The sequence below is a fragment of the Falco cherrug genome, chromosome 2 (assembly GCF_023634085.1).
Source record: "Falco cherrug isolate bFalChe1 chromosome 2, bFalChe1.pri, whole genome shotgun sequence".
NCBI classification, from domain to species: domain Eukaryota; kingdom Metazoa; phylum Chordata; class Aves; order Falconiformes; family Falconidae; genus Falco; species Falco cherrug.
In genome coordinates, this window is record NC_073698.1 from 15,489,147 (window position 1) to 15,501,428 (window position 12,282).

The 12,282-nt window shown below is 36.5% G+C and overlaps 1 protein-coding gene across 1 annotated transcript in view; it reads left to right on the forward strand.

The window, feature by feature from the left end:
* CEP126 (centrosomal protein 126) overlaps positions 1-11,415 on the forward strand; it is a 34,448-nt gene extending 23,033 nt beyond the window's left edge. The window contains exons 6-12 of the mRNA XM_055701670.1: positions 1,067-3,199; positions 5,453-5,603; positions 7,152-7,276; positions 7,567-7,654; positions 8,172-8,381; positions 10,830-10,894; positions 11,401-11,415. Of these exons, the coding sequence (XP_055557645.1) occupies positions 1,067-3,199; positions 5,453-5,603; positions 7,152-7,276; positions 7,567-7,654; positions 8,172-8,381; positions 10,830-10,894; positions 11,401-11,415 (2,787 nt within the window). The remainder of the gene's footprint in view (positions 1-1,066; positions 3,200-5,452; positions 5,604-7,151; positions 7,277-7,566; positions 7,655-8,171; positions 8,382-10,829; positions 10,895-11,400) is intronic.
* The last annotated feature ends 867 nt before the right edge of the window (positions 11,416-12,282 follow it).

Genomic DNA, 12,282 nt, shown 5'->3' on the forward strand with positions numbered 1-12,282 from the left:
AAGTCATTAATGAAAAAAAAAATCTTCTTTTCATAAGACTGTGTATTTAATTCAGTTTCTTTTAGTTTTTCATGCTGATTTTTTTCCAGTATATCGTTTAAAATCACTTAGCTGCTGAGTTGTGTGGAAGTGAATTTCCGCTTTCACAACAGCGAGTGTACAAGATTTTGAAAATAGTTGATATGCTTGTTTTCCTTTATGTTTATGTGTATTTTGAAATCTTGTACTTAAAGAAGTATATATTTTCAACCTTGTCAGGCATTTCAGTGTTTGGATGGAGAAATAATAGGAAAGAAGATGCCTGTATAGTACATAAGTAAAGTTGTCCCAGTGATGATTTGAGTGGTGCCAGTTGCTCTTAGTCATCACTGTATTAAAAGTTTGATGAAGAAGTTGGGGGAGTGGATGGAACTCCTGTATGCCCTAAGACTTGATCTGTCCTCATAGGTTAGATGATATTTTCCTCTTTCTGAAAGATGAGAAGCGGGGGTTTCGCTGGGGGGAGCTGTTAATCACTGTGGTTATGGTAGCTGAGAGATGTTTTCTGTGTTTGCCATGACAATGCTTAAATCCTCATCACTTGTGGCACTTTGTATGAAAATAAACGTATCCTCTCTAGAATTATGGAAAAATTCAAGTTTGGAGCACATCCACTATGACGTCTGTGTTTTCATGTATTCTTTTTCATTTTGTAAACTCCTTACATGTCAAAGTACAAAAACCATCCCATGTCATAGGGCAATCCAGAAACAGTAGTGTGGTTTAGACAAATCTCATTCCTTTTTTGATATTGTAGAATTTATACAGAACCGAGGATTGAATTTGTTGAACAATGCAGCTCTTTCCTCTCAATTTCATACCCAAACCACATAATTATCTTTTTCAAATGAACACAGGTAAATTTTAATTTGGTGGAAACGCTCATGGTGCTATGATCCCAAGTCGTAAAAACGCCAGGCTCAATATTGATTGTATTTTAGCCTAAGCTCTCATTAATGAAAAATCAGTATCAGCAAAAAACCATTTCTGATAAATGTAACAGTCTGGTTTTATGCCTGTATTTCAGAATTTTCGAGAAGTCAAGAAAACAGATGATTCAGAAAGTCTGTCAAGCCTTGACAGTCTTGAGGCTGGAGAGCAACATGGAAATTACACAACACGGAGTGAATCATCTTTGACTACACAGTGTGACTGTGCCCTGTATAGTCCAGAAAAATCACAGACTAGGAATAATGGTTTGCTTTATACAGCTCAAAGTACTTCTAAAAATATGCATCTAAATAATTGTCTGAGAAATGCAGATTCACAATACTATCACAACTCACCTATTCATGATCTTTTAGCTAAACATAATGTTCTAACTCCTGCTAAACATGTAAACAATTCAGAAGAGGAATCATCTGCTTCTCAAAAATCTGCAAAAAAACCTGCAGTGTTCTCTGCCTCTGGTAAGGAAGAAAGGTCTGTAAGTAATGCATTTACTTTTCCACAAAATACAAAAGAAGGAAGAAGCAAGCCACCTTCTGGAATGGCTACCCCATTAGCTACTGCTCATCCTGGTTTCAATGACAGCAAAGCTTGGGCCAGCCCTAATTCTGCTCCAGGAGAAAGAATTCAGGATCTGATGCAAGATGAGAGTTTTAAAATGACCCCACAAAAAGAAGTTATATCTGCTCAAACCTCCAGTCAACCTATTGCAACATCTATAAACTTATTTCCTAATCAGGGATGTTCCACTGGCATTCCCAGCACAGCTGATACATTACCAAAGGACAAAAACATTAGTACAGGGATTTTTAAAAATACCTCAGGAAAAATGACTGCAACAAAAGAAGAAAATATTAAATGTATTTATGACATTAATCCAGGATCATCTTTATTTCAGGACATACCAAATGCCTCAGTTCTGTGCGATGTTAAGCAACAGAATAATGAAAGGGGAAAAAAAGGAAATATGGTTGAAACTATGTCACTGGTGTCTGATACAGAGTTCAACTCTGGCACTCCTGCACAGCACAGCCCCCTGAAAAACAATAATCTTGAAAGAAAAAGAGTGAAGTTATTCAGAAGTATCTTAAAGAAGGACTCTAAATATGGACCCAGTCATTTCAAAGCTGTGGTTATGAACCACAGGATCAGTGTTGGAACTCAACCCATGTCATCTATCAGGGACAGTTTAGAACTGGCAAAAATAAGGAAGAAAAGTGCAGAAAAATGCAACAGAAAGATAAAATGGTGTGATCAAAGTAACCAGATAATAGAAAATAATGTAACATGCTGTGAAAAAAACACCAGTGAAATATCTTCTGCGCTGCTGCATTATGTTCAAACTACAAATAATGCTCCTAAGACTAATTTAAGTATTGTTGCTCAACCTTCAAGCCCCATGTTCATAAAAAATCATCAGGAAAACACTCATATATCAAAACTAAATGTTAATACTGAAGAGTCAAACAAAGACTACACGTCTCAGAATATATTTATGTCTACCGGATCCCTTTCTGCTAGAAAAGCTTGGATGGTATCAGAAGGTGAAGAAAATAAACGCTCAGTATGTGGTAATAATTCTAAAATTAATGAAGGCGATCAAATCAAAAATAAGGCAAAGATAACTAGAAAAACAGTATCTATAGAAGTCCAGTCAAGATTTATGCCCAGGAAGAGAACAGGCACTATAATCCAACTGCAGTCAGCTGCTGAAGCCAACAAAACTCAAAAAGCTCCAGGGAAATTGCTAGCACCTCACCCACCATCCACACCTCTGCCAGGAAGCAGAAGTGGCAAAAACGCAGCCAGCCCTGGGTGTCAGCCACTGCCACCTTCAAGTCTTCAAGCTACCACTACAAGCAGGAATGATCTAAACGAAAGGCATGTTGTGTTAGCAGATGGGGTTTTAAATAGAAATGGTACAGAAAACAGTGTGAGTATTACTTGTTGTTCTGACTTGGCCACTGCCATAGCTACACCTGGCTGCAGCACAGTCAACTACGAACCTTGGGCAGAAAATACTTGTTCCGTAAATAGTGTTCAGACAAGCGCCTGTCAAGGTCACTCAGTAACCTGCTCTGAAAGAAGACCTGTTAATGCAGAAAATGGATTACAACTCCATCATATCCCAGCAGCTGGAAAAACAAGTACCTCCTGGCAAGGAGCACGTACTGCCCGAGCTCCAAAAGACTCCGCTACTGGTAAGAGTCATGTTTCTGGGACTGGGGGGGGGGGGGGGGGGGGGGGGGGGCTGTTCAGACAAAAGTCTTTTTCAATTACATCACAAATTTGTTTTCAGTTAAAACATCCAGCCTTTCATCCTTTCACACAATACAGCCAGTTTTAACAATTTTCACCATCTGTCATTGTCATTTCTATTCTACTTGTGCCCAGAGACCTCTCAAACGTCGATCCCCATTTTTAATAGCTCTCTACAATATTAAATGAAAAGGAGGTATTTTCCCTGAGATTATATTCCTGACCAATGAGCAGATGTGACAGGTGGTCTAAATAATGATATAAGAGGAAGTGACTGAGTTTATATGAGCAAGTTTTACAAGGTAACTGAGAGTCATAGCTTGTCCAAGTCACTGCCACCTAAGAGTGAAAGAAATGTAGATCTACCATGGTTTTAAAATGCTGACACTGTAAATGCCTAAAATGATTCACTTTTAGTCCCAGTAATACAATTAATACTCAAAAAATTAAAAGTAAGTTAAAAATAAAGAGCTTATGCTGGATAGATTTTGCTGTGCTGCAATGTATGTCTGATTTAGAAAGAATTGAAGATATTCAAGGACCAATCTTGCATTTTATTAAAAATTAACCTTAGGAACAATATGATGCAGAGATTGATGGGTAAGATAGAGAAAAGATGCATAAGAAATTTTGGGATAATAAACTTTAATCTCCTGGGTTTTACATTTCAAGACAGATTTCATGCTTTTCAATTTGCCTCGTTTCTCCTCTGCAGCCTAGCTGTGTTCTGTTCCTCAGGCACTGATGGTATCCTTGTGCTCGTAATTTGTATGTTGTGTGCTGGTTTGCTTCATACTGACAGGGCTGCAGCTGGAGGCAGAGCTCCTGAATCTGTGGACCTTGCTTCAGGTACAAGCAGCACTCCAAACTGCTTCACATACTGGGATTACCCCAACGACTGGCCAAACAGCTCAAAGATAACTTTCTAGCAAAACAAAAAAAATCCTGTAACTCAACTGCTCCCCCCCCCCCCCGCCCCCCGATTTTCTAGTTTTATCTACAGTAATACATAGTTTGAACTACAGAGTGATTCAGAACAGCTCTGTTGTGTAAGAGCAGAGGTAGATGAATCTTCTCGTACTAAAGCAGCAGTAGGAAATGAGAAATATCTGCCTGTTCATTCCAGTTCAAAGTGAAACAGATGAGCTTAAGATATGGGTGACTTAACCTGCTCGATTTTACCCTGGAAATGAATGAAGTCTTGCATTATCATGCCTCCCCTTCAGCCAAGATACTTGCCTCTTGGTGTCCTTGTTTGCACATCAGGTCAATGAATCAGGAAAACTATGGGGTCAAAGTTGTGTGCATTACTAATACTGTCTTCACTGCAACTTTAAATGCTGTATCCCCAGTGTCATATAGCTCCAGCTTTTTTAGGAGAGCTGAGTAACCTCTTTATAATATTTGAGTGGGTGGCCATCTTTCAGAACCTGCTTAGATTTTGTGTTTTGATAGCAGTTTTTATTTTAAATACTCTAGATAACGCTTAATGACTTGCTTTTATTTGTTCTATTGCCTGTAAATGCACATAGATCACCATAGCCTTTGTCCTGAAGTGCTTGCCATGGGAGACTGGATACTGCATTGGTCTTGACTTAAATACCTTCTGTGAACAGAGTTCAGCGAGGTCTGTGAGGAGATGTAGATGGAAATGTGATCTGTTGCAATGCTCGGCCAAATGTGCAGAAAGATTTCAGTGAGAACAATGAAGAATAAATGAAATTTTTGTCCATAAGGATCTTCCTTTAATTGGGCTCCCAGGCTTCAAGTGGTATATCTTCTGGCTGACACATATTATACTGTAGCTGGATATTAGAATTATTTTGTCCTTTGGTGCTCAGTCAGTAAAATGCTTTAAAAATGTGTTTAACATTTAGCCTGTGACAAATACGGAACTAATTCATGTGCTTATAGTTAAACAGGGGTAGACTGCTCAGTGTCTCATGCCCTTAAAGATGCTATTGCTTATGATATTTTTGTCTTACATTTCTCAGAGGAGCCTTTTCCTTGGCATAGATCTAGCGTATCTTGCAAGCTAATTAAATTGTGTTGATGCATATCAATAGAGAGCTACTTCGGATTTTATATTTCAGAAAAACATCATGTGATTACTAATATAACAAGGGTTTCTTTGCTTCTTTTTAAATTTTCCCCTGTATTCAGTACAACATGATGAGATTTCATTTTCTTTTCAGATGCTATTCAGCCCCATGTGTCACATTACAATAATTCACATATAACTAAACAGCTACCTTTTAAAGCTAATGTGTTCCATCTTACTACTGATGGCAACAGACAGATGACTAGTTTCAGATCTGCTTCTAGGATCAATTCATTGTTTTCTGTTTCTGCAAATGGTAGGAATTCTGCTTTGTTAAATGTCACCGCAATAGCAACTAAAGAAATAGAATTCTGTTAAAATCACTAACAGACCTCTTGGTCTAATCATGAACTGTACATGTAAATATTTATTATGTGAATAAATAGGTAATTTATCTTCCCAAGTATAAATCCAGTAACTGCTTTTACAAATGAGAATATCTCCTTGGATATGTGGATTCCTGACTTGCACATGAAAATGCTGATCCACATCTCTAGTTTGCATGCATGAAAGTTTAACTAAGAACTTAATTTTAATTTTGAAACTTGATGCTTTCATTTTGGAAATGTATGTATGTATGTAAACACCCGACAAAACTGAGATAAATTTGAGGTACAGTGTCTAGATTAGGCCTCTTTAGCCAAGGGAAAATACTATACAGCAGTACTGTCATTAAAATTAGAAGACAGTTGTATAAATCAGTAAGTTTAGCTACAACATCCTAATCTGTAGAGCTAAGGTTTTAAAGAATGACTGCATTCCAATCACACCTGTGAGGCCACACCTGGAGTGCTGTGTTCATTTCTGGGCCCTCATGAAGATGGTGAAGGGACTGGAGCATCTCTCCCAGGAGAAAAGGCTGAGAGAACTGGGACTGTTCAGCCTGGAGACGAGAAGGCTCAGGGGGATCTTAGCAACATTATAAATACCTGGAAAGAAAGTGCAAAGAGGATGGAGCCAGGCTCTTTCCAGTGGTACCCAGTGCCAGACAAGAGGCAGCGGGCACAAGCTGAAACACAGGAGGTTCCCTCTGAACATCAGGAAACACTGGCTTTTTACTGTGAAGGTGACGGAACACCGGCACAAGTTGCCCAGAGACTTTGTGGAGTCTCCATCCTTGGAGATATTCAAAAGCTGTCTGGACATGGTCCTGGGCAACCAGCTCCAGGTGGCCCTGCTTGAGCAGGCGGGTGGAACCAGATGACCTCTAGAGGTCCCTTCCCACCTCTACCATTCTGTGATTCTGTGAATCAAATAAGTTGTGTGAAATATTACAGGTTTTCTGCATGGTGCTATGTAATCTTAACAAACTTTGAATCCATTAAGATATAAGATACAGAACCTTGGCAACAGACATTTACTGTGTTGGACAGTGAGACTTTAGGATTACTTTCTAAATGCAAGTTACTTTCTAAATGCAAGTTATTTTCTAAAACATTTATTTTTGGCACATTATTCAATATTTGTTATATCACAGTTCACTGTTAATTCTCTCTCTTGATAAGACCAACTCGTATCTTGGTACAGACCAACTATTATCTGAGATTCAAGGTGGGGTTTCACTTCATTTATAAATGTTCACATACAATCATCCACACCTGTATCTTACAGTCCTATGTTAACATGAAAACAAATATGCCTTAGAAGTGCCTGCTTCTCTCTTTTCACTATAAGAAAATACATTTAGTGAGATCAGATGTAAACATACAGAAGGAAAACATCTAAATTTGGACAGACATTTACTTAGTTTTGCTACTACTATCTTTATCATGTTTTTACACATTTTTATGTCATGTCATTTAAGGTTTTGTTCCTGTTACAAGGCAAAAGCAGGTTTTTGACATCCACGAAAATAAACACAGAGCTTTTTCAGAACACAGAAGACAAAGTGTAGCCTCTAAAAGATGGAAGCCTACTCATAATGCACAGGTAAGTACTATAAAAAATAAGAAGTTTCTTTATCTTCAAAATGGTAAGAGTTTCAGGAATATCAACGGTGTGTTCAGTGTCATACAATTTTGAATCAGTGTGGTTAGTCACCTTGCTGTCACTGCTAATGAAAAAAATAAAACCCACTAGAATTCATCACTGTATTAGTATACACTAATATTTTTGTACTTGGAAAAATTTAGTAATATGAAATAATAAATTTAAAATGTTCAGAAAATAGTATAGTTAGCTTAAATTATACTTAAAACATTCTTACAATATTTTTATAGAAGTCATTATGTGCTGTCCAACTGAGTCCTGTTCGATCTGCATTTGATCCTGTACAAAATATGAATAACACCTGTAAGTCTGATGAAGGTACAGTAACACATCTCATTTCAGTTCTTTGTTATAGATAAAGTAGTATACATTGTGTAACATGTCTTTTGGCACCAGTGATTCTAAGTTAAAAAGGATAGTTTGTCACCTAGACCAAATTTTTTTACAGAAATGTAAGATATAGCATCATGTGTCATAATATTGATGGTTTTATAAATGCATTACAACATATACGCAAGTTTCATTTAATTCCTGATTGTATTCAACTGTATGACAGCTGTATGTATCATACGTAACTGTATGATACAAAGAAGTATTGCTTACTGTCGTTACAAATTTCCAGATTTGGTAGAACTTGCTTTGGTGCCCATTGTAAGATGCATTAGTGATCTTAATTATGGCATTTTCTAAAAAATCATGCTTCTGGACTTTGCCACCTTTTTGATCTTTTAATGTAAATTTTATGTGTTTCACAGACCTGTAGTCATGAAAGCAAGCGGTATATTTAAATGGCATGAGCTCTTCTCATTTGAAGTTACCCCTGTAATCCCTTCAGTTTCAGAAAGCACTGTTCAGTTCGTTATGGCAGAAAAACTAGCAAGTACATCCACGGCAGAGGATGAGATCCTTGCAGCTATGGCAAGTGTCCAACCAGCCAGACAGCCCTTACTGCTTAGCAGGGCTCCATGTCCACGCATGAGCACCCTTTCAGTAGAAGAACAGAACATTTTCAAGTCTCTTGATCATCTCAATCAAAGGCTACAAAGTAAGTTTGATAATAAATAGAATCCTACATCAAGTGATTAAATAACCTCATATTTTGTTCTCATGGATTAATTTGGATTAAAAACATGAGTCCTGTGATAGAAATATTTTTCTTCTATTTTCTTCTTATTGTTATTCTTTATTTAATGTAGCAAACTGTAGATCAAAATCATGAAACCTTTCTTAAAGTCAATGAAATTAATTTGAAATAATAGTGATCTTGCTTTGGTCAAAAAAACCATTCAAAACATGACTGGAGGACGCCTTTAGAAACTGGCTCGGCCCAACTGTAGCTGTTGTTTCTAATAGATGTTTGTCAAAATTATTCTTTAAAGATGTATCAGATCTATCAGCCTTACCTGGGAATCTTTTTCAAAGCTTATCCATCTTTTTTGCAATGATCTTGGCGAATACTTACCCTTTATATTATGTATCCTATATCTTTGCAAATGTAACCCTTTATAATGAATGGTTTTTCATTTATTTTCTTCTAGTCTTTTAGAATGTTCCTCTTCTCAATGAATTCTTAAAGATCACAAATACCGAGATCTGAGATTGCTGCAGCCAAATCTGAATATTCAAGTGACTACCATTTGCACAACTGTTTTAGAAATGTCCAATTTACTTAAGTGTTCTCTAACGTGTTTTTTTCTCTGTGCCAGGCCGATTTCTTACCTGCTTTATACTGGTGCTCTTTAAATGAGCTCTCCAATCACAGCTTCCATTTTGCTGAAGAATGTGGGGAAAAAGTCTGTACTTATTCTTGATAATTTCTTCCCTCCAGTGATTAGTTAGCTAACACTTTCATTCATCATCCTATTGCAACATACGCATAGAACAAACTTACTTCTTGGGTCTCTTGCTACTGTGTCTAATGGTTAGCATTTGCTTTGACCTATGTGATCATACAGGTCTTTCATAAACATTCTCATTAGTTTGACATAGTTCCTGTATTTTTTTGTGCTCCTTCCTGTATTTGAAATCAGTGGAGACCTTATGTGTTTAGTCCACGTGGCCTCTTCACTGGACTGCTTGGCTTTCCATATCATTGGAATAACTTCTGCTTGCCATTTTTGCTGTTTATGGAATTGCCAACTCTACTGAATTTTATGCTTTCCTTGGACTTTTTCCATATGAAATTTTACATGCCAATTATATGAGTTTATGAGTCTGCTTTCTTGAAGTCCATTGATTTTATTTTACTATTCCACCACTTTTCCTTCTGACTACATCATTTCACGGTCAGGTTACCCAGGTTTACCGCCTTATTGACTGGAATCAAACTAAACCAGGGCTTATTAAGTTTCTGCACACTATCCATACCTTTCTACATAAAATGGTGGATTGCTTGACTTGGCTCCAGTTTCCTGTAAACTGCAACAGCAGAATAAAAGGTCTTTGCAACCCCTTTGAAACTTTCTGCAGCTGTAGAAATTATAATTCCTGCTCCCGTCAAACAGTGGTTCAAAATTTCATTATACTGTAGCTCATGGTTATTGCTTCCAGGCAAATAGAAGTGAAGAATTCTGTGTTTTGGCAGAAAGGAGTTTTACCATGGTGTGCTTGGGTTAAGAAAGTAGGCATAACAAGAGAAATACAAGAAAACAGAAAATAAATTGCTGTATAAATAACAGAGAAATGACAAATAAATAGAGGCAAAGGTAAATGCGGCAAAACTGGGAGCAATAAGGTTGAAGTTTGCAAATTGTGAAAAGGAAAACTGTGAAAACTGTAAAAACAATACATAAGGAATATGAAAGAAACAACGAAAGAATCACATGGGTTAACCGATTGCAAATTAGGTAACTGAAAATTAAGGTAATACATATATATGTGTATCTTAGACATTTAATTAGCTTGCCTAGTTATTTGGGGATTAAAATTGGTAATAAGAAGCTGGGAAATTTTACAGGTAGGTTTATATGACGTGTAAGTACATGTAAGTATGTACCTCTAAGAAAGTAAGTAATTAAAGAGGTGTGAGTACTTACATGACATGTAAGTACCTTGCTTTTTTAAACCATGAACTTTTTGAACCCGGGGGTTTTTTTGGCTTTGTTTTCACACATTACCAAAATAGCAGACTAAAACTGTGTACCTTCATAGTGGTCTTTTTAATGAATGGCAGTTAGTCACTAACCAATCTAAGTCCAAATTATTTTTTTTTTTTTTGCCAGCTTAGAGTAGATGGCATTCTTTTCTCTAGCTTTAGATTTCTTTATTGACCATAATGTTTTTTTCAGTTAATAATATCTAGCTTCAAATTTTAAAAATACAGATACAACATATACTTCAGCAGCTGTTGATAAGGGAAATAAACCCAATGCTATTAAACTACATTTCCACAATATTCAGGAAGTTTTGTGTTGAATATTTTACTATGAATCATATTTCTATTGTAGTATTCGGTTTACATAATATTTATTATATACTTTTATGCTATTTTTAGATGTTCAAGAAGCCATTGCCAGAAACCCATCTGCTTCAAATGTTTTGCAGATAATCACCCCTTTAGTAAGTATTTAATTTAAATATGTTCAGCTTTAATTCCTACAAACTGACCTTATGGCTTATTTTGTAGTAAAAATATAATTGAAAATATTGACATCAATCTATTCAACTGGCTTGCCCGATTTTGAGATTTCTATTAATGTAAAAAAAACCAAACCAAACACACTTATGAACTTTATAGTACTGTAAACAGCTTTTAACAGTTTATACCAGACTGCCTCATCCTCTGGCTTCATTTTCCTGTTGGAATCTGAAGACACTTGCAAAGTTCAGGAAGTTCCAAGAACTTTTCAGAAACAGTAATTTAGCAAGGTCCATCTGAACTATATACAGCTCATAATTATTCTGTATTTCTTAGTAGCATAGAAAGGAAGGGGGGAATGATGCATGGTAGTGCATAAGATAATCGGTAATACAATGAATTCTTATTTGACCTGCAGATACGCCAGGTTCTATACGTGATAGGTATTACATTTCTTCAATAACTGTTTTTGTTTCATATACTCTAGATCTTGTCAGTTTGAAACAAAATAATGATGATACCTGGAATATAAAGAACTGAATAGGCAGATGAGTGTCTGAAGTACAAAATTTACATTTCAAATGTTCAGTTTGTAATGCAGGAGTTAGTATTTATAAATCTGTATTATCAGTCTCATTCTTTACTATAGGTTTATACTGAGGAAATAACATAGACAGATGACTGTATACTTCACGTACTTTATACACGTTCACATAATTCATATACTTTCCTGGATAAACTGTTAGCAAAAGTGTTAGAGAAAATACTCCTTATTCAGAAGGCTTTTGCCACTTACCCAGTTTAAGACTGAAAACCCCCAGCAAGCATCCAGGCTCCTAAATTCAAAATGATTGCCTGGTTTTGAAGTGACACCATGGAAAGAACACAAGAGTACCTCACTACCTCTCCTTGTGAATTCTGCTACTGGGTGTGACCTGGAACCTCATCTTCCTCTCTTCTGTCTTATAAATCTAATTCTTTATGGTAAAACAACTTGTAATTTTTTTTACTATTTTTCAGCAATCAGTGTAGCATAGCTACCTTTATAGGATCTAACTGGTTTACCAAAGCATTTTTGAGCTTGTGTGTTCTCTGGGGCTTTCTTCATAGCCTGTCCTACTTCAGGAAAAAAGAAGAAAAGAGGAAAAAAAAAAAGAGAAAGAAGAAGCTGTTCTCCCTACCAGTGCATTTACCTGGCTTTCAGCAGTCAGACTTCTTGGCTGGCTGGTCTGTGACAAAGCTTTCTCCCACTAATTCTTCATCTACAAGATTTTTGTTTCATGAATAGGATATAAACAGTAGACATTACCCAGGCTTTCCAGTCTCTGGAACTGTAAGCTCTCTGATAGGCATTTAAGACCCTTTTTTC